The 23,515-nt window shown below is 43.5% G+C and overlaps 1 protein-coding gene across 1 annotated transcript; it reads left to right on the top strand.

Annotated features, from left to right (window-relative positions):
- The first annotated feature begins 18,447 nt into the window (after nt 1–18,447).
- LOC118364211 (terminal nucleotidyltransferase 5A-like) lies at nt 18,448–22,823 on the top strand. The gene is made up of 2 exons (XM_035745541.2): nt 18,448–19,639; nt 20,281–22,823. The coding sequence occupies exons 1-2, from the start codon at nt 19,214–19,216 to the stop codon at nt 21,058–21,060; spliced, it is 1,206 nt and encodes a 401-aa protein (XP_035601434.1). The 5' UTR covers nt 18,448–19,213; the 3' UTR covers nt 21,061–22,823.
- Nucleotides 22,824–23,515: the final 692 nt, after the last annotated feature.

Below are 23,515 nucleotides of genomic sequence, written 5' to 3' on the forward strand. Positions count from 1 at the left end.
CCAGAGGGTAGGTAAGGTGGTTAACAGTAGGTGGTTTGAGTAAAATACATCTGTCTCCCCTTAATTTGGGAGTCACTTCCTTTTTCGTTTGTTGTAGAATTTAATTGCTCTTTCCTGGATTTTGAATGGGTATCGTCCTAATTCTGCTCTGCATACATCATTTTGGGTGTTGTGTTTTACACAATTCTGCATGCAGTCTCAATTTGGTGTTTGCCCCATTTTGTGAATTATTGGTTGGTGAGTGGACCCCAGACCTCACAACCATAGAGGGCAATGGGTTCTACAATTGATTTAAGTATTTTTAGCCAGCTCCTTATTGGGATGTTGAATTTTATGTTCCTTTTGATGATGTTAAAGGGCCCTTGCCTTGTCTCTCAGACCATTCACAGCTTTGTTGAAGTTACCTGTGATTCTGACGTTTAGGTCGAGGTAGACTTAGTTCTTTGTGTGATCCAAGGTAAGTGTCTAGATGGAATTTGTAGTTCTGGCAACTGGACCTTTTTTGGAACACCATTATTTTTGTCTTACTGAGATTCTCTTTCAAGGAAGGCCCAGGGTTAACGATCTGTGCAGAAGATCTAGGTGCTGCTGTAGGCCCTCCTTGGTTGGGGACAGAAGTACCAGATCATCTGCAAACAGTAGACATTTGACTTTAGATTCTAGTAGGGTGAGGCCTGGTGCTGCAGACTATTCTAGTGCCCTCGCCAATTCATTGATATATCTGTTGAAGAGGGATGGGGCTTAAGCTGCAACCCTGTTCCACCCCACAGCCCTGAGGAAAAGCCCTCCTTGGTTGGGGACAGAAGAACTAGATAATCTGCAAACAGTCATTTGAATACGTGGCCTGTCGTACTGTAATTTGTTAAGACAATTTTACATTTGCTCAGGACTTTGTTTTCACTGAGGAAATGTAGGAGTCTGCTGTTTAATGATGCAGATAATTTTTCCAGAGGTTGCTGTTGATGCATATCCCACGGTAGTTATTGGGGGAGAAATTGGGGTATCAGTCCTAGCTTCCAAATGTTGGGGAAGATGCCAGAGCTGAGGATGGACTTTGGTCTGGCTATAATTTAATTTAGGATACCATCGACTATAGGCCTTTTTTGGGTTGGGTTTGTATTTTGTCCTGTAGCTTGTTCAATGGAATTGGATAATCTAGTAGTAGGTTCTGGTAGTCTTTAATAGCTGATTCTAAAATGTATAATGGATCATGTATATGTTTTTGCTGTTTGTTCTTAGTTATAACCAATATTTGTGGCCCTTAAGTGGTTTATCTATACATCTCCATTTTGGATTGATGGCTCTTCGTGTTTGTTTGGTGTGTTCCAATTTTCATATACAGTGGGGGAAAAAAGTATTTAGTCAGCCACCAATTGTGCAAGTTCTCCCACTTAAAAAGATGAGAGGCCTGTAATTTTCAACATAGGTACACTTCAACTATGACAGACAAAATGAGAGAGAAAAAATCCAGAAAATCACATTGTAGGATTTTTAATTAATTTATTTGCAAATTATGGTGGAAAATAAGTATTTGGTCACCTACAAAGAAGCAAGATTTCTGGCTCTCACAGACGTGTAACTTCTTCTTTAAGAGGCCCCTCTGTCCTCCACTCGTTACCTGTATTAATTGCACATGTTTGATTTTGTTATCAGTATAAAAGACACATGTCCACAACCTCAAACAGTCACACTCCAAACTCCACTATGGCCAAGACCAAAGAGCTGTGCCAGGCTGGGAAGAATGAATCTGCAATAGGTAAGCAGCTTGGTTTGAAGAAATTAACTGTGGGAGCAATTATTATGAAATGGAAGACATACAAGACCACTGATAATCTCCCTCGATTTGGGGCTCCATGCAAGATCTCACCCCATGGGGTCAAAATGATCACAAGAACGGTGAGCAAAAATCCCAGAACCACTATTGAATGACCCGCAGAGAGCTGGGACAAAAGTAACAAAGCCTACCATCAGTAACACACTACGCCGCCAGGGACTCAAATCCTGCAGTGCCAGACGAGGGCATTGAAGATGAAACGTGGCTGGGTCTTTCAGCATGACAATGATCCCAAAAACACTGCCCGGACAACGAAGGAGTGGCTTCGTAAGAAGCATTTCAATGTCCTGGAGTGGCCTAGCCAGTCTCCAGATCTCAACCCCATAGAAAATCTTTGGAGGGTGTTGAAAGTCCGTGTTGGCCAGCAACAGCCCCAAAACATCACTGCTCTAGAGGAGATCTGCATGGAGGAATGGGCCAAAATACCAGCAAAAGTGTGTGAAAACCTTGTGAAGATTTACAGAAAACGTTTGACCTCTGTCATTGCCAACAAAGGGTATATAATAAAGTATTGAGTTTTTCAGTCTCAGTAGAAAGGCCTCTTTAGTGTCCTAAGTTTTCAGAACTGTGACCTTAATTGCCTACCGTCTGTAAGCTGTTAATGTCTTAACGACCGTTCCACAGGTGCATGTTCATTAATTGTTTATGGTTCATTGAACATGCATGGGAAACAGTGTTTAAACCCTTTACAATGAAGATCTGTGAAGTTATTTAGATTTTTACGAATTGTCTTTGACCAACAGGGTCATTATATTTTCTTTGCTGAGTTTAGTTGTGTACAGGTGTGGGGCTGCCTCCCCCTATCTGATTCAGAGGGGTTGGATTAAATGAGGAAGACACATTTCTTTTGAATTTATTCAGTTGTGCGACTGACTAGGTGTCCCCTTTCCCATATGGGGGAGGGAATGCTGTAGGTGTTTGTTCCCCTGTGTGCTGCGTGTGTCAGGTTCTTGTCCAGTTCTGGTGTTTAGGTCACTATAGACTAGTATTATGTTCCTGGGTCTGAAAATGGTTGATCTCCCTCTCTAGGATGAAGAAGCTGTCGTCATTAAAGTATGGGGAGTCTTTTGGGGGGATATTGGTAGCACACAGGTGGACATTTTTCTCTGTTGAGATTGACTTATTTATTTCTAACCAGATGTAAAATGCTCCTGTTTTAATTAACTTAATGGAGTGGGTTAGGTCTGGTCTATAACAAATTGGCATACCCCTTGACTTTTCCCTGTTTCACTCTTGGTAGTTTGGTGGATGGGACTACCAGGTCTCTGTAACCTAGAGGGCAACCAGTGTGTCCATCACCTCTATACCATGTTTCTCGATCTTCCATCGAGTCATTTCCTAACAACCAGTAGGTAGGTTGTCAACCTTTTGAGTAAAATAAATGTCTCTCCCTCTCTCCCTGTGTTGTATTCACGAGGCACAAAAAAATAAGAAACAGGCCGAAACGGGGAGATACTATCTACACTTGTTCAGTAAGAAGCACTAGTTTTGTTTTCTGTTGCACAACGTTCTGCTACGTTGTGCTCCCATAAATATGACCCTGATGAGCGTAACAGAGCAGCAAGCCAGACATTCTGGGAGCACAGTCCTCCTGTGCAGGGACAGACGGAGACAGCATTTCTGTCAGTTTTTTTCTTCATCCTGCAGATGGGAAGCTCATAGTACCGTCAGTTGTCCTCCAGGCCAGCCAGAGGAGATAATGTACCTCAGGATTAATATGTTTATTGAGAAAAGGGAATCATTTATACGCTCTACGGAATACCATTTCCTTCCATCCCACATTCCCAGTCTGTGACATGGCGCTCCGATCCAACCCGAAGCATGGAACATTCCAGGCAAAGGCCTAGCTACACCTGGGTCGTATTCACTAGTGCCCACTGTAGCAAAACAACAATTGTTTCTTGTTGGACAAGTACTGGTAGTCCCTACCTGTTTCTGTCTGTTTTTTTTGTTGTGCCTACTGAATGTGACCTTTTTGTCTTCCACCGGAATGGACATTTTCACACACCCCACCATACTTCGACTTACTCAGTTGAATGAGACCTTAGTCGTTGTCCCTCTGTTTTAGAGCAAAATTTGAGGCTTCGTAATAATAACGGTGAGTCGGTCTTTGGCTTCATCTTCTTATTAATTTCAGCCCCACCTCATTGTGTGAGACTGGGATCCTCATTTTGGAAATGAAAGGGTGATGAGACTGGACATGAGAGTAAGGTGATGAGTAGAATTTAAGATGACGCCGAAGAGGATGACTGACGTTTTACATGCCCGTAACCAATTGTGCTATTTTGTTTGTTTGTTTTTAACTTATTTTTTTTAATATGTTGCTGCTACTGTCTCTTATGACTGAAAATAACTTCTGGACATCAGAACTGGGATTACTTACCACAAACTTTTTCCTTTAACGAGTCCGCCGAAAAATATATACTGCTCTCCCGCGAACAGGCCCAGATCCCTGTCATTTGAGTGAAGAAAAGACTGAGGAAAAGAGGACGTAGATCGGGCTGCCTTTGGAGAATCCGTAGGCGAGCAAGTAAACTCCCACTGACATCAATTCTACTTGCTAACATGCAATCATTGGAAATTAAAATTGATGACCTACGATTACAATTATCCTACCAATGGGACATTAAGAACTGTAATGTTTCACTGAGTCGTGACTAAACGATGACATGGATAATATAGCGTTGGAGGGATTTTTGAATCACCGGCAGAACAGAGAAGCTACGTCGGATAAGATGAGGGGTGGGGTGTGTGTCTTTTTGTCAATAATAGCTGGTGCGCGATGTCTAATATTAAAGAGGTCTCAAGGTATTTCTCACCTGAGGTAGAGTACCTTATGATAAGCTATAGACCACACTATCTACCAAGAGAGTTCTCATCTATATTATTCGTAGCCATCTATTTACCATCACAGACCGATGCTGGCACTAAGACCATACTCAACCAACTCTATAAGGCTATAAGCAAACCAAGAAAATACTCACCCAGAAGCGGTGTTCCTAGTGACAGAGAACTTTAATGCAGGCAAATTTAAATCTGTTTTCCAACATTTTTTACCAGCATGTCACATCTGCAACCAGAGGTTAAAAAAAACTCTTGACCACCTTTTACCCCACACACAGAGGTGCATACAAAGCTCTCCCCCGCCCTCCATTTGGCAAATCTGACCATAATTCTATCCTCCTTATTCCTACTTACAAGCAAAAACTAAAGAAGGAAGTACCAGTGACTCACTCAATACGGAAATGGTCAGATGACGCAGATACTACGCTACAGGACTGTTTTTCTAGCACAGACGAACATGTTCCCGAGATTCATCCAATGGCATTGAGGAGTATACCACCTCAGTCATCGGCAGCATCAATAAGTGCATTGACTACGTCGTTCCCACAGTGACCGTACATATATATCACAACCAGAAGCCATGGATTACAGGCAACATCTTCTGCCACTTTCAAGGAGCGGGACACTAATCCGGACACTTATAGGAAATCCCGCTAGGCCCTCAGGCGAACCATCAAACAAGCAAATCGCCAACACAGGATTAAGATTGAATCCTACTACACCGGCTCCGATGCTCGTCGGATGTGGCAGGGCTTGAAAACTATTACGGACTACAAAGGGAAACCCAGATGCGAGCTGCCCAGTGACGTGAGCCTACCAGTCGTGCTAAATGCCTTTTATGCTCACTTCGAGGAAAGCAGGACTGAAGCATGCACGAGAGCACCAGCTGTTCTGGATGACTGTCTGATAATGCTCTCGGTAGCTGATGTGAGGAAGACCTTTAAACAGTTCAACATTCACAAAGCAGTGGGATTACGAGGACGTGTACTCAAAGCATGTGCGGATCAACTGGCAAGTGTCTTCACTGATATTTTCAACCTCTCCCTGACTGAGTCTGTCATATCTACATGTTTCAAGCAGACCACCATAGTCCCTGTTCCCAATTAAACGAAATGTAACCTGCCTAAATGATTACCGTCCTGTAGCACTCACGTCAGTAGCCATGAAGTGCTTTGAAAGGCTGGTTATGGCTCACATCAACCGCATCCTCCCGGATACCCTCCACCCACTCCAATTCACAAACCGCCTCAGCAGATCCACAGATGAAGCCATCTCAATCGCACTCGACACTGCCCTTTCCCACTTGGAAAAGAGGAACACCTAGATGAGAACGCTGTTCATTGACTACAGTCCAGCGTTCAACACCATAATGCTCATCACTAAGCTAAGGACCCTGGGACTAAACACCTCCCTCTGCAGCTGGATCCTGGACTTCCTGACATGTCACCCCCAGGTGGTAAGGCAACAACACGTCTGCCACGCTGATCCTCAAACACTGGGGCCCCTCAGGGGTGTGTCCCCTCCTTGTCTCCCTGTTCACCCATGACTGCGTTGCCAATCACTACACCATCACCAAGTTTGCTGATGACACAACAGTGGTAGGCCTGATCACTGACAATGATGAGACAGCCTATAGGGAGGAGGTCAGAGAATGTGAGCAAGACAAAGGAACTGATCATAGATTACAGGAAAATGCGGGCTGAACCTTGCTCCCATTAACGTCAACGGGGCTGTAGTGGAGCGAGTTGAGAGTTTCGAGTTCCTTGGTGTCCATATCACCAACGATCTATCATGGTCCAAACACAACTAGACAGTCATGAAGAGGGCACGACAGAACCTATTCCCCCTCAGGACACTGAAACAATTTTGCATGGGTCCCCAGATCCTAAAAGTTCTACAGTGCACCATCGAGAGCATCACTGGTTGCATCATCGCCTGATTTGGCAAGTGCTCGGCATCTGACAAATTACCTCAAACCTGTACCCCCACACAAAGACTCTGTACCAGTACCCCCTGTATATAGCCTTGTTATTGTGTTACTTTTTGCTTTTTTACTTTCGTTTATTTGGTAAATGTTTTCTTAACTTTCCTTGAACTGCACTGTTGGTTAAGGGCTTGTAAAGTAAGCATTTTCACGGTAAGGTCTATACTTGTTGTATTCGGGCACGTGACAAAGTTTGATTTGAATTACAACCTTGTGATGTGAGACAATTTATCAACTATATTTCACAAGTGTTAACAGCAAACAACTACAGCAAGACAAGCTTCTGGGTTCAGGGTGAGAGAATATAATTTCTGGCCACACCAGGCTCAAAACGTGCAGTTCAATAAAGATGATGTTCTAATAGAACTCAACACAGAACATCCCATAATGGACTTATGATACTAGTATGTCTCTTAAGTGGGCTGTGCGACTGTGGACTGATTTACGGTCTGCTTTCGGCTCTGTCCCTAATTAAGGTGGCCTTTGACCCTGGCCCTCTATAGGTTGTACTCTTACATCACTTTTGAGACTGACTCAGTGTCGAATAAGAATACAATTCTGTTCTACCTCTGACTCTGTGACAAATGTCACTTTAACTCACTAGAGAGTGTCTGACAGTCCGAGACTGTCCAAGAACATCATAAGTTGAGTGTTGAAGAGTTATTCATATGCTGCAGTCCTCACCCATCCATTGGCTAAAGTTCCTTCCAGCAGCTTATAGTCTCTCCTCATAGCCACGGAGAGTGGTTAGAGCCCCGCCAGGACTCCCAATCCCACTTAGCGGTCATGGAGCCAGTTAAGCATGGATTACTTGACTGCTCCACAATAGTCAGCTCAGCTGGCTGCTTTAGACCATTAAGGTCCGTTCCCAAGACAAGCTTGCACTGAGCGTGCCCACAACGTGCCGTCCTGCCATCTTGGCTGCTGTCTGGGGACGTCTTTGAAGCTCAATGAGGTTAGTGATTATGATGGGCTAAAACCACGTGCTACCTGGACCGCACCAAACATCCCGTCCTACTGGCCACTTGGCTAGACAACCAGGCTGCAGAAAATAGTCCTTTTTGTTTCTGTTGCTAGGCGGTGGACAAACCAAGGGTTGACATGACATTGTTTGGTCAGTGGTAGGTTTGTTGTATCCAGTCTTCGCCCACTACCTTTGTGAGGAGCAAAACTCCTATCACGTCCTATCCACGACATTATTGAATTAACAGCTCAATTACAATTAGTTAAGAGATTAGAAAAACCCCTGAAATACACCAAAGTTTGGAGGCTTTGCTATATTGGCCTAGCTGAGCCAGAGGTACAGGTGTTGGGGCAGAGGTCTCGTGATGGTTGATGGCGTACGGTTGGACTGGAGAAATGTACCAGCCAAACCAACACAACACATGACAGGTGGAGGGTGAACCCACACAGCACAGCACACAGGTCAGATCAAAAAGGGTCTGCTATGCCCATCACTCCCTAAAATGCTTTAGCAGCTAGCGGTGTGCATTCCTTCGCAGGTGTCACTGGACTCCCTAGTTGTCAGATCATATGCAGCCCATAATCCAGCCTATGAGACCTCCAGTAGGACAGAGATGGGCCTCTCTGTGTCTCCCTGAAACACGACCCGTACTGTTATCCTCAGTATGGCCCTGATAAAAGACACCCAGATCAGTCTCACCATGCACCTACACACACACACACGCACACGTGAACGTGCACACACATACATCATATGCACGCACACATACATGCATGCATGCACACTCACACACAGTCACACGCACGCCGGTGAAGTAGGAAACATCAATATTAAAGCAGCTGCTGCTTTTTCATTTGCCACGACCCTATCTCACCAGGAGTCAAAACACATTGACTGAGAAAAGCTGGAAATCCCATTCCGTCCGGGAGCTTCTGATCCACACCCAAAACTAACTGTGCCGTCAGTGCCAGGAATGTCACGTCGACAGGACAAACTAATGCGACCCACCTGGAAATCCAGTCATCTTAGGCAGGGGGAAGGGGGAGACTGAGAGTGAAAGAGGTAGAGGAATAAGAGAGGAGGACACAGATGACTTAAACCCTGCAGAAGTGCAGGTCTTATGCTTTATGAATTGTTATAAGTGTATGACCTTTCATAATGGCTCAAGACGTATAATACAGTTATGTGGGAAATGTTTATTTGACTCAATGCTTGGTATTTTGTCAGGATCATAATGAGTCTAGACGTTATTAAGGAGTCATGCATGTGTATGACATGTCTTACACTGCGTTATAACCGCCTCATAATGCTGCCGCCTCATTATACCTGCAGGCTTTAAGTAAAGTGCTACAAATCAAACCTTAAGCTCTTTATCCCCACAAAATGCACTGCCCATATAATGGACTTTGCAACTTTGCAAAATGCATCTTGCATCACCATTAGTGGTATATGCAGATAACATGCAAGAGTTCCGGTCCTGGTCTCAACTGTAGCTCTACACAAAAATATATAATCTAAGGTAGTTCATGTTACTCACTTCAGCTGCCAAGAGGAAACCGATTAGCCTAGATGTTTGTCAGTTGTTTCCACACAACTTCACAGCCAAAGATAGGAGATAAAAACACATGCCGCTGAAAGGAGTGGTCTACATTATGAAATAACTTTTTTTTTTGCTCATTTGCCCACACTAATCAATTGCTTAGAAATGTAGAATGATTGAATAACTTGAAATTATGGAAAGGGGGTAAAGACCACAGATATAGTGAAGGAAAGGGTAAAAGGTTTGAAAAAATAAAGAGCACTTCAAATCCTCCGCATAAATCCTGTGAAAGTCATACCCCACATGAAATCAAACTTTTCCATCGATATGACCTATTCCAACTATCTTAGTTTGGCATCTGTAGAACGTTTCAGAGCGATTGTGGCAACGTATGTGTACCAACAGATATTTTTGCCTTTGCTGTAGGCCGAAGTCCCCACTCCCATCTAATCAGTGCCTCGGTAATCATTCACTCATGTTAGAGCATAATAACCGGAGCTTCCATCCCCTCCTGTTAAAATGAGGTCAGATGAGAGAGGTCAGACTGGCTCTATTGCTCTTAATGAGATAGAAATTCTCATCATGCCGCTAGAGGACCCTGGACCTCCATGGCCCTCTGGGTAATCCACATACTGACACCACAACCCATGCATCTCATCCAGCACATTAAAATAGGTCTAACTAGAAAACACACGAGTGCACTCTCCCCAGAACCGCATCGCCAAAATTTATTTGAGAGCCCCGCTCTCTATCCAACTCATTAGCGTTATGTGTTAATGTGTCGTTCCTCTCCATATGATCTGAGGAATTAGCTAGCTAGCCGCCCTGCTCGACTAAAGCGACTCGCTCACAAAACATGTTTAGTTAGCTATTGTATTTTGTTTTCAAAACATTGTTTCAGACGTCAATGACCTTCATTAGATGTTGTTGGATGTGGAAGATGCAGACGAGTGAAGAATAGTGACTAAGACATTAGATTTTAACTCCCCGACTGTCTCAAACTCTAAAGATGAGCTTAGGGGGAGATGATGTGGCAGTCTGAGATAATGCGACTTTTCACGGTGCATCAATTCAATGGTTCCTGTCAGCTGGCTGGCACAGTGTGAACCCTGGCTTCTCTTCGTTTATTGTCCTGATAATTGTTTATGTACCCTGGGGGCAGGCTCTCTGTGAGTGTAAAAGATTGTTTTTACGAGCGAGAGGGCCAACAATCACAGTTGAGAAATAAGATATTTTCAGATGTTGGGTCCTTCCGTGGTGCATTGAAGTGAAGGGTCTTTTCAACAGTGGCGTGTTAGTCATGGATGCCAAGGGAAGCCAGGCTTCCCCCCAAAAATGACTAACAAAAAATAAACAAATCATTTCTTTGTATGAGTAGCCCATCTATTGTCTGGTCAAAAAGAGGATGACAAAAAGAGTATGATACTGCACTGTACCGTACAGTATTGAAGAGCCCTCACTGCTGCTTGATCGTCCTATTTTTCCAACTTAATTGAGGAAAATAAGAACAATCCCAAAATAATTTTTGATACGGTCGCAAAGCTAACTAAAAAGCAGCATTCCCCAAGAGAGGATGGCTTTCACTTCAGCAGTGATAAATTAATGAACTTCTTTGAGGAAAAGATCAATTTCATTAGAAAGCAAATGATGGACTCCTCTTTAAATCTGCGTATTCCTCCAAAGCTCAGTTGTTCTGAGTCTGCACAACTCTGCCAGGACCTAAGATCAATGGAGACACTCAAGTGTTTTAGTACTAGATCTCTTGACACAATGATGAAAATAGTCATGGCCTCTAAACCTTCAAGCTGCATACTGGACCGTGTTCCAACTAAAATACTGAAAGAGCTGCTTCCTGTGCTTGGCCATTCCTCTCAAAAAATTTAGAAAAGGCTGTTGCGCAGCAACTCACTGCCTTCCTGGAGACAAACAATGTATATGAAACCCTTCAGTCGGGTTTTAGACCCCATCAAAGCAATGAGACTGCACTTGTGAAGGTGGTAAATTACCTTTTAATGGTGTCAGACCGAGGCTCTGCATCTGTCCTCGTGCTCCTAGACCTTAGTGCTGCTTTTGATACCATCGATCACCACATTCTTTTGGAGAGATTGGAAACCCAAATTGGTCTACACGGACAAGTTCTGGCCTGGTTTAGATCTTATCTGTCGGAAAGATATTAGTTTGTCTCTGTGGATGGTTTGTCCTCTGACAAATCAACTGTAAATGTTGGTGTACCTCAAGTTTCCGTTTTAGGACCACTATTGTTTTCAATACATATTTTATCTCTTGGTGATGTCATTTGGAAACATAATGTTAACTTTCACTGCTATTCAGATGACACACAGCTGTACATTTCGATGAAACATGGTGAAGCCCCAAAATTGCCTTTGCTGAAAGCCTGTGTTTCAGACATAAGGAAGTGGATGGCTGCAAATGTTCTACTTTTAAACTTGGACCAAATAGAGATGCTTGTTCTAGGTCCCAAGAAACAAAGAGATCTTCTGTTGAATCTGACAATTAATCTTGATGGTTGTACAGTTGTCTCAAATAACACTGTGAAGGACCTCGGCGTTACTCTGGACCCTGATCTCTCTTTTGACGAACATATCAAGACTGTTTCAAGGACCGCTTTTTTCCCCTTTACGTAACATTGCAAAATTCAGAGACTTTCTGTCCAAAAATTATGCAGAAAAATGAATCCATGCTTTTTTCACTTCTAGATTAAACTACTGCAATGCTCCACTTTCCAGCTACCTGGATAAAGCACCAAATACATTTCAGTTAGTGCTAAATACGGCTGCTAGAATCCTGACTAGAACCAAAAAATGTGATCATATTACTCCAGTGCTAGCCTCTCTACACTGGCTTCCTATTAAGGCAAGGGCTGATTTCAAGGTTTTACTGCTAACCTACAAAGCATTACATGGGCTTGCTTCTACCTATCTTTCTGATTTGGTCCTCCCGTACATACATACACGTACGCTACGGTCACAAGATGCAGGCCTCCTAACTGTCCCTAGAATTTCTAAGCAAACAGCTGGAGGCAGGGCTTTCTCCTATAGAGCTCCATTTTTATGGAATGGTCTGCCTACCCATGTGAAAGACGTAGACTCGGTCTCAACATTTAAGTCTTTACTGAAGACTCATCTCTTCAGTAGGTCCTATGATTGAGTGTAGTCTGGCCCAGGAGTGTGAAGGTGAACAGAAAGGCACTGGAGCAACAAACCGCCCTTGCTGTCTCTGCCTGGCCGGTTCCCCTCTCTCCACTGGGATTCTCTGCCTCTAACCCTATTACAGGGGCTGAGTCACTGGCTTACTGGTGCTCTTCCATGCCGTCCCTAGGAGGGGTGCGTCACTTGAGTGGGTTGAGTCACTGACGTGATCTTCCTGTCTGGGTTGGAGCCCACCCTTGGGTTGTGCCATGGCGGAGATCTTTGTGGGCTATACTCGGCCTTGTCTCAGGATGGTAAGTTGGTGGTTGAAGATATCCCTCTAGTGGTGTGGGGGCTGTGCTTTGGCAAAGTGGGTGGAGTTATATCCTGCCTATTTAGCCCTGTCCGGGGTTTCGTCGGACAGGGCCACAGTGTCTCCTGACCCCTCCTGACTCAGCCTCCAGTATTTATGCTGCAGTAGTTTGTGTCGGGGGGCTAGGGGTCAGTCTGTTATATCTGGAGTATTTCTCCTGTCTTATCCGGTGTCCTGTGTGGATTTAAGTATGCTCTCTCTAATTCTCTCTTTCTTTCTCTCTCTCAGAGGACGTAAGCCCTAGGACCATGCCTCAGGACTATCTGGCCTGATGACTCCTTGCTGTCCTTGCTCTGCTGTTTTCAACTCTCTAGAGACAGCAGGAGCAGTAGAGATACTCTTATTGATCGGCTATGAAAAGCCAACTGACATTTACTCCTGAGGTGCTGATTTGTTGCACCCTCGACAACTACTGTAATTATTAGTATTTGACCATGCTGGTCATTTATGAACATCTGAACATCTTGGCCATGTTCTGTTATAATCTCCACCCGGCACAGCCTGAAGAGGACTGGCCACCCCTCATAGCCTGGTTCCTCTAGGTTTCTTCCTAGGTTTTGGCCTTTCTAGGGAGTTTTTCCTAGCCACCGTGCTTCTACACCTGCATTGCTTGCTGTTTTGGGTTTTAGGCTGGGTTTCTGTACAGCATTTCAGCACATCAGCTGATGTAAGAAGGGCTATATAAATACATTTGGTTTGATTTGCTTCCCGTAGCATTGAATACAAGGGAAGCCAGCATGCATTTGGCCTCCCTTGATAAAAACAATAGTCAATCAGAATTGAGCTCAACTGTGAATGGACCCGATTCACCCCCCCAAAAAGTGTCAATGGAAGCCAGTTTGGATTTGGCTTCACACCAATCACACCACAAACACAGCCAAACGACAGTGACAGAAAAAAACTTGAATTGTTGCATCTCGTTGTTGTTTTCCTCCGGTGTCTAGCTAGCTAGCGAAAATGGTCCTGTTCCTAAATTAACAAAGGATGGAGATGGGGATTTGGATTTATGTTTTTTACTAAATTCTCCGTACGGGCCAATGATAATAAAGGCGATTCTGATCCAACCATAAATTCATACATTCTGCGTGCCCCTGGCCTGAAAGGATGGAAGTTCAATATGTAGATAACATTAGCCTACTATATCTAACTAGCTGGTTCATCATTGCCCATGAAAGGAAGTTAGGCTAGCGAGCAAGCATTTTATCCAGGACAACAAAAACTAAACGTGTGTTGACTACCGTATGATCGCAATTATCACAACACACAATATGCCATTTTTTTCCCCTGGCTTGGCATCCCCGGTGATTTGACCCATCCACCGCTACTGCTTTTCAAAGCACTCACTGATTATGGCATCTCTGAAGATTAAGTTGTCTGTAATGATATAAAATTCAGAATTGTCCATGCAATGAGGATGTTTCCAGTCACAAAATGCATAATGTGACAATTTTTGCGAATCCTTTTTTTTCCATGCAGCCCCTGTCAACCATTGTTGAGGAATACACACCTACTGTCTCTATGGCAACCACTCTGATTTGGCTGGAGTGAAGATGGCTGGTGCACAGAGCTCTTGAACGAAGGCCAACCCATACCGCCACACCTGGGAAATACATTGAATCCTCACATACATTTCCAGATGTGAGTTACTATTTGAGAGACTTTTGATCTCTCATTGGACTGTCCACCAATAAAATAACTGTATAAGCGTGAGTGAGATGCATGATTTCAAATTATTTGCATATGGAAGTATGGCTGTGAATTTATCGGATCGAAGTCTATAATGCTTAAACTAAACTAAAATTGTATTAGTCACATACACATGTTTAGCAGATGTTATTGCAGGTGTAGCGAAATGCTTTTTTCTCTAGCTCCAATAGTGCAGTAATATCTAACAATTTACAACGATACACACAGATCTAAAAGTAAAAGGATGGCATTAAGAAATGTATAACTATTAGGACGAGCAATATCGGAGTATAAATATATAGTATGTGATGTATGTGGATAGAATATTTAGTATATCTGTAGAATATGTAGGATAGAATAGTGTATATATACAAATGTTTTTTATTTATTTATAGGATAGCATTGACAATACACACATCTAAAGTAAAGGAATGGAATTAAGAATATATATAAATATAATATACGTATTTGGACTAGCCATGTCAGAGCGGTTGTGATTGTGAATGATCAGTGATTTATGTGAATGCGATTGCCTCTGACCCCCTGTTGTGGTGTGTGACTGCAGGTAGGCTCTGGGATCTCTGCTCTGCTGTGGGCTAAGAGTAAATGGGATAATCTGGGTTTACAGGGCTGGGTGGCAGCAGTGACGCAGGGTTAGCACTGCTTGATAGATGCCCTGAAGGCTGCCCCACCCCGAACCGGCCATGACATGGCACAGCATGTTAGTCCTAATAAGAAATGTTTGGCTTTGGCAGGTTTCTCTCTGATCTTTGAAGGAGATGAGCGTCTGTTTCTCTGATGCTAGCTGTCATGCTGTGCTGCACTGTGCCATGGAAGTTCAGTCTGACACTAACATTAGAGTCTGACTAACACTGTGCTGTTGTGTCAGCTGTCTCACTCACACTTCAGTAGAGAGCATTAAGCCCAGGGTGGTATGATGATGGGGAAAACAAGGGATTCAAGACAACAGAGACCGCTAATGTCCACAACACACATTCACAACACTAGTTAGCCCAGGCTAGGGGGTATATTGGCCAAGAAGAGAGAAATACATGGTTGCATACAGGGACTAAACTCATATTGTCAGAACTTCTATGGCTGGACACGTCCCCATCACATTCATAAGACCACTGAGCTAGTCAGGCTTTCCCGAGCCTCTAGGCTAAAGTCCCCTCAACATTGGTAAGACCCCTCCCACATTAAAAAAGACTAGTTTACTATAGAATATTGAAGTACTTGCAGTGCCTTGCGAAAGTATTCGGCCCCCTTGAACTTTGCGACCTTTTGCCACATTTCAGGCTTCAAACATAAAGATATAAAACTGTATTTTTTTGTGAAGAATCACAATCATGAAGTGGAACGACGTTTATTGGATATTTCAAACTTTTTTAACAAATCAAAAACTGAAAAACTGGCCGTGCAAAATTATTCAGCCCCCTTAAGTTAATACTTTGTAGCGCCACCTTTTGCTGCGATTACAGCTGTAAGTCGCTTGGGGTGTCTATCAGTTTTGCACATCGAGAGACTGACATTTTTTCCCATTCCTCCTTGAAAAAGAAGCTTGAGCTCAGTGAGGTTGGATGGAGAGCATTTGTGAACAGCAGTTTTCAGTTCTTTCCACAGATTCTCGATTGGATTCAGGTCTGGACTTTGACTTGGCCATTCTAACACCTGGATATGTTTATTTTGAACCATTCCATTGTAGATTTTGCTTTATGTTTTGGATCATTGTCTTGTTGGAAAACAAATCTCCGTCCCAGTCTTTTGCAGACTCCATCATGTTTTCTTACAGAATGGTCCTGTATTTGGCTCCATCCATCTTCCCATCAATTTTAACCATATTCCCTGTCCCTGCTGAAGAAAAGCAGGCCAAAACCATGATGCTGCCACCACCATGTTTGACAGTGGGGATGGTGTGTTCAGGGTGATGCGCTGTGTTGCTTTTACGCCAAACATAACGTTTTGCATTGTTGTCAAAAAGTTCAATTTTGGTTTCATCTGACCAGAGCACCTTCTTCCACATGTTTGGTGTGTCTCCCAGGTGGCTTGTGGCAAACTTTAAACAACACTTTTTATGGATATCTGAAAAGAAATGGCTTTCTTAATATATAATAATAATATATGCCATTTAGCAGACGCTTTTATCCAAAGCGACTTACAGTCATGTGTGCATACATTCTACGTATGGGTGGTCCCGGGGATTGAACCCACTACCCTGGCGTTACAAGCGCCATGCTCTACCAACTGAGCTACAGAAGGACCATAAAGGACCACTCTTCCATAAAGGCCAGATTTGTGCAATATACGACTGATTGTTGTCCTATGGACAGAGTGTCCCACCTCAGCTGTAGATCTCTGCAGTTCATCCAGAGTGATCATGGGCCTCTTGGCTGCATCTCTGATCAGTCTTCTCCTTGTATGAGCTGAAAGTTTAGAGGGACGGCCAGGTCTTGGTAGATTTGCAGTGGTCTGATTCTCCTTCCATTTCAATATTATCGCTTGCAAAGTGCTCCTTGGGATGTTTAAAGCTTGGGAAATCTTTTTGTATCCAAATCCGGCTTTAAACTTCTTCACAACAGTATCTCGGACCTGCCTGGTGTGTTCCTTGTTCTTCATGATGCTCTCTGCGCTTTTAACGGACCTCTGAGACTATCACAGTGCAGGTGCATTTATACGGAGACTTGATTACACACAGGTGGATTGTATTTATCATCATTAGTCATTTAGGTCAACATTGGATCATTCAGAGATCCTCACTGAACTTCTGGAGAGAGTTTGCTGCACTGAAAGTAAAGGGGCTGAATAATTTTGCACGCCCAATTTTTCAGTTTTTGATTTGTTAAAAAAGTTTGAAATATCCAATAAATGTCGTTCCACTTTAACCAGGCACTAAATCAGGTCACGACTTATACTGTTTGATAGAAACAACCCTAGGGTTGGAGGTTAGGAAAGAGAGTGTTTAGGAAAGAGAGTGTTCTTTGGAGGTGAGAGTTTGGGGGCCTGGTTTAGGAAATGGCATTAGGGAAACCATAATTAGGTATGTGTTGGTCCTGTGTGGTTCTAGGAACGCCAAGGTCATGGGTTCAAATCATGCAGGGATCACATACTAAAAATGTATGCACTCACTGTATTAAAAGTTGCCTTGGAGAAAACATTTACTGTCAGTGGCATATTTATATGACGTTTCCTCAACACAGCAAGTAAATGTCAATATAGGAAAACAGGAACTCTCTAAAATAGACAAACTGTAGGAAGTGTCATATTCTACGTTATGACTCACAAAAACGTACTCAATTGTCATACTTGGGGAAAAGTAAAAATACCTTAATAGAAAATGACTCAAGAGTGAGTCACCCCGTAAAATACTACTACTTAAGTATCAAAAGTATAAATGATTTCAATTGTTTTTTTTGTTTTTTAAGGATAGCCAGGCGCACACTCCAACACTCAGATATAATTGACAAACAAAGCATTTGTGTTTAATGAGTCCGCCTGATCAGAGGCAGTAGGGATGACAAGGGATGTTCGCTTGATAAGTGTGTGAACTGGACCATTGTCCTGTCAAAATGTAACTAGTACTTTTGGGTGTCAGGGAAAAAGTACATTATTTTATTTTTGAATGTAGTGAAGTAAAAGTTGGCAAAAATATGAATTGTAAAGTACAGATACCCCAAAAAACTACTTAAGTAGTACGTTAAATTATTTTTACTTTAGTACTTTACACCACCGCTCACAATATGTTGTTGCTGGATATTTTTCAAATTACTCATAGATTTGGTTAGGATTGTGATCTAACTTTTTCCTCTTTCCCATAGAGGGCGGTATGGCAATGTCAACTCAAATGTAGGCTTTTGCTCCATAATTTTTGTATGGTCAATAAAATCCTGCAAGTCAAAATAACATTTCTTTATAATGAAAGCCTTACATCTCCTATAAATTACGACTTAAACTCAAAGGAGGGCACATTAGGTTATTATACTTTCAATGAACTGTGCCTGCATTTCATTAGAGAATATACAATACGGTCATGTCCCTCTTTCCGTTTTTTAAGGGAAACGGAAGTTATGTTAAATTCTGTATAGGGGTTGTACATAGCATGTGACATTCCTAAAACTGTACCTGCCTTTCAGGGAGAAGCGACGCCCACAAGCCAAGCACAATGGATAGGTAACGGTTAACTATGGAAAACAAAAGTAGCCAAACTAGACCACCATTCTTTTCACGTGACAAGTTACATGGAAGGCTTTCAGAATTTATTGGAGACGAAAAGGGAATCAAATATTTAGAAGTTGCGCGTCACAATCGACGGGATTCCACAGAGGGCTGATGATCACTGCAGAACTTGCCAAGTGCGTATTCATGCAAATAAAAAAATCATAGGCGTGCCTTTGGCGATGGAGTCACAGCCCGAACTCAGAACTCCTAGTATACCAACAAGCTCCAAAGACGGTGATGCGCACAGATCGGATGCACTGAGTGACAGCCGACGAGGAAACGTTTCACGCTCTATAAAGAAAGGAAAAGGCAGAAGTGACGACTATCTTTGAGAGAAGATCTTATTTACTGTCCTCCCTCATCTCACGACAAAAGACACGCGAGTCAACGGGAGTTAGCAGCTGGTCATTTCTTTACTGCGCACTGAGTAGCCTATTTCGCCTTGATTTTATTTATGTTACAGTATAATATAGAGGTACTGCACTCTGACTGAAGATACCGATGTGGATGAAGTTGACATTGCTCCTCAATAGCCTACTGTCACTGCGCGTAAAATCCACATTTTGGATACGGACCTGTCTCTAAAGAAACTTCATAGTCAATTGCCGTTTAATTTTCTCCACGATGTCTGAAGAACATAGTTGCACTGGTGCTAGTCCTATAACTGAGGTTGAAAACAGCAATATCAGCGTTCTCGGCTGGGAACAAGTGCAGCGCCTTGATGCTATCCTGACAGAGACCATTCCCATCCACGGCCGTGGAAACTTCCCCACTTTGGAGATGAAACCCCGACAAATAGTGAAGGTGGTGCGTAGTCGAATGGAGGAGAGGAATATCCACGTCCGGGACGTGCGGTTAAACGGTTCTGCTGCAAGCCACGTTCTTCATGAGGATAGCGGACTGGGCTACAAGGACCTTGACCTAATCTTTTGCGCTGATATGAAAGGGGAAAGTGATTTTCAGATTGTGAAGGATATCGTTTTGGACTGTCTCCTGGACTTCTTACCTGACGGGGTGAATAAGCAGAAAATATCACCATTGACTTTAAAGGTAGGCTACATTTTCCAGTCAACAGTTATTGAAATAAATCAAATGGCTATTTAGAAATAAATGTCATTTATAAATATAGCTAATTGGGCTTTTACTCACCTTTGCCCTATTGCACATCATTGTGCATGTTATTTCTAAGCGCAATACGACAAGTTTACTGATAGTATAATGTTGATTTTATCCAGTTAAGAGGATTGCAGTAAGCCCATTTAAAGCACATCCTGTTTCCTCGGCCACATACGTTCCATAGATAGGGCAGCCAATGTTTGCCCCTAGGCTACAGAAACATTCTGTAGGCTACAGAAACATGCAAAGAAAATATGTGCCAATGTAATTACATTTATACATCTTTATGTGGCGCTATAGAAGATGAACTGTTCCTGATTTAGTGCTTGTATCGGTTGAATTGGATTTAGATCAGGAGTAGGCTACAGTATTTACATCCATGACACTTGTTTGTTTATGATCATAGTGGTGCACAAAATAATTTATACAGTATGTATACAGTATTTTAAAAAATCCACTCACAGTTATTCATTTGAACTGAGCAAAGGGCCTTTTATAAAGTACACATACAGTATTTCTATCCGCTGGCCACTGGAGCTAAAGATGAATTTCCCCTGTGTGTTTCTGTCTGACAGGAAGCCTATGTACAGAAGATGGTGAAGGTGTGCAATGATTCAGACCGCTGGAGCCTCATCTCCCTCTCCAACAACAGAGGAAAGAACGTGGAGCTCAAGTTTGTCGACTCTCTGAGGCGGCAGTTTGAATTCAGCGTGGACTCCTTCCAGATCAAGCTGGACTCCTTGCTGCTGTTCTATGACTGCTCTGAGAATCCCATGGCCGAGACCTTCCACCCCACCATCGTGGGCGAGAGTGTGTTTGGGGACTTTGATGCTGCCCTCGACCACCTACGCCAGAAGGTGATCTGCACGCGCAACCCAGAGGAGATTCGGGGCGGCGGTCTGCTCAAGTACTGTCACCTGCTGGTAAGGGGCTTCCAAGCCGACTCCGAGACGGAGATGAAGTCCCTGCAGCGTTACATGTGCTCGCGCTTCTTCATCGACTTCTCGGATATCAGCGAGCAGCAGCGCAAGCTGGAGTCCTACCTGCAAAACCACTTTGTGGGCCTGGAGGACCGCAAGTACGACTACTTGATGACCCTGCATGGGGTGGTCAACGAGAGTACAGTGTGCCTGATGGGACATGAGAGGCGGCAGACCCTGGGGCTGATCGCCATGCTGGCGGTGCGCGTGCTGGCCGAGCAGAACGTCATTCCGAATGTGGCTAACGTCACCTGCTACTACCAGCCTGCCGCCTACGTGGCAGACGGTAACTTCAGTAACTACTACATAGCCCAGGTACAGCCCATGTTCCACTGCCAGCAGCATGCCTACTCCTCCTGGCTACCCTGCAACTGAGACGGCACAGGGAAAGGAAGGAAGGAAGGAAGGAAGGAAGGAAGGAGTGAGAGAGGGGGAGGGAGACTCACTGTAAAGTGTTTTTCAGATAATTGAATGAGAAAAAAGGTATCCCCATGACTCTCCAACCTGTATTGAATTTAATTTAGTCATGTTCTGTTAGAGAGTGATGGTGGGGGGGGGGGAGAAAATAACAGTTGGGTCTCAGCTCCTGTGAGGTCCATCTTAAATCAATGGCAGGACAGTTTACTGTGAAAATGCCACCCTGTCTGACACCTAACCCAAGCTTGGGGAAGTATGGGATGGGGTTTTGCCCAATACAACGCAAACAATGATGGACAAGAATGAAAGCAGCAGAAATACTTTCACTCACCTGGATTGACTGACTCTGTTGCAAACTGAAAAGGCCGTTACATTGAGCGATTGACGGACAATAATGTGTGGCTGCATCTGTGTCCTGTGGTGTCCAGCTGCCTCCATGGCTGTGAGGAGGATGCAGGCCCCTTTGCTCTCTGGGGGGGGGTGTGGCTTGCACCCTGAAGCGTGCTGGGCAATGCCCCAGCAACACAGGGGTTACTAGAGCACCATAAAACTCCGTTTCTGGTGCGACATCGTCACAAGCTTTGAGTGACAAAAACTACACCTTAACTTAGTAATGATTGATATGAACATGATGTGTTAACGAACCAAAGATTTTTCATTTATTGTTTTCAATACCCAAGTTTGGTGGGGAAGAAAAACGACATATAATGCTATCTATATTTGTATATGTGAACACGTGTTTTAAGTGCCTAATGCCTATCAGTAGTATAGGTAGAGGAATAATGAGCAGCAGGCCATATCATTTTGTGAATAAATCCAGTTTGATTTTCGTCAGGCACACAAGACAATAGCACCCCAGTGGCTTGTGAATGTAACCGTGAAATCCTGGTACAGTCTGTGTTGATGTCATATCTTTTGGAAGAAAACAACATATCCCCTTGCAGTCATAGAGTATTAGTCGATGGGGGAGAGATGGGGCTTTTGCTGTACTTTGGACAAAGTAGTTTGACAGGTTGATGCATGACCTCACGTTAAACGTTTGCGGATATTTGAAATATTCCAGCTCCAATTAACAATAGCAGTACCTTCCTCATAGGTGTGTTGAAGCCACAGAGGCTAGTGCACTATTCTCCGTTGCTCTCCCGTAGTCATTTTCAGACAATCAAACTCCACAGGAATATTAGTTTGTGCCGTAGTGCATGTACAGAGACTGTTTAATATTGTTTTGTCGTTCATGTTGACTGTTTCAGTTACTGTATATTCAGTTTCACACGGTTTAAACTTTACTGTATTTTGTATAGGGGTGCTTATCTTTTAACTCGCCTTTTGTAGCACGTTCACAGCAGGCTGAGGGATTGACAAAACCACTTTGTCGGAAAGAAATAGGTCGAAAAAAATAAACACAGGAGGTAAAAGATGCAGAACGGATGGAAAAGGCAGAGAGAGAGTCGGTGTGTGTGTTCCTGTGCTGCCTTCTAGGATGATACTTGCTGAGGCACCCTAGCAGGGAATTACGCAGCTGCCGAAGAGGTTGAACTAAGCTGGGCTGTGTTTGTCGTGCGTGCACTCGCTTTGGGTCGGCTGCATACCTACCAGACAATGTTGTGCCAAATGTTTATCTGCCGCTTGCCCAATGTTGAATGAGTGTTCTGCCTTTTGTCGATGGAGAGCGAGGTTGAGGATGTGTTGTTTTTATATTGAAGGACAGATATTGAGCTGTAGGGGGGCACTTGTGAAGGACAGAGGAAAGTGTGAGAGGCAGGGAGCTGGGCTGGGGAGGTAGGTGCAGATGGTGAAGGGGTTTGTCTTGCTTTCACCACAGACAGACATGCACAGTGGTAATACCTCTCTCTCTCCCCCATCTTTAAGAGGACCTAAGCAGAGCGAATAGGCAGGAGAGAGAGGGGGGGTCCTGGTACACACAACACAACTTTAGGGAGGTAGCCTGTTAGGCCGAGCACTATTTATTATCATTACCTCTGTGTGTCAGGGCCTCTTCTCTGTGGGACTAAACAGATATCCACGCATGCCTTATGAGCTTTGATAACATTCCCTGGGTTGGTGCACTGCCATGGTATTGCTGTAAATGACCTGTTAATTGAGGCTAGGTTAGGCGGTGGCTACATGATCTAGCTGCTATGCCGTAAGTTCCAAGCCCATGGGGAAATACTGTCTCATGCTAATTCAGTTTCTCTAATGCCATTTCTAAACATAACATCTGAAACATGTTGATAGGAACTGATGGGAATTTATTTTTTGACATAGATGAAAATGATTGATGATTCATCACCAGTATTGTGGGTCTTGGGGTGAGAGACAGTGTTATTAAAAATAGCAACGTCGGTGTGCACTATACAAATCTAAAGTGTGTCTCTTTAGAGAAGAACGAACAGTGTTTTCACTGTGGGTGGGA

This window comes from Oncorhynchus keta, chromosome 31, assembly GCF_023373465.1.
Source record: "Oncorhynchus keta strain PuntledgeMale-10-30-2019 chromosome 31, Oket_V2, whole genome shotgun sequence".
Classification (NCBI taxonomy): domain Eukaryota; kingdom Metazoa; phylum Chordata; class Actinopteri; order Salmoniformes; family Salmonidae; genus Oncorhynchus; species Oncorhynchus keta.

What these genes read in the sequence shown, in the direction of transcription:
- LOC118364211 (XM_035745541.2), top strand. Translation starts at nt 19,214, where the DNA reads ATGTCTGAAGAACATAGTTGCACTGGTGCTAGTCCTATAACTGAGGTT. An exon ending in TATCACCATTGACTTTAAAG is followed by an intron (nt 19,640 to 20,280) that starts GTAGGCTACATT and finishes TCTGTCTGACAG; the next exon opens with GAAGCCTATGTACAGAAGAT.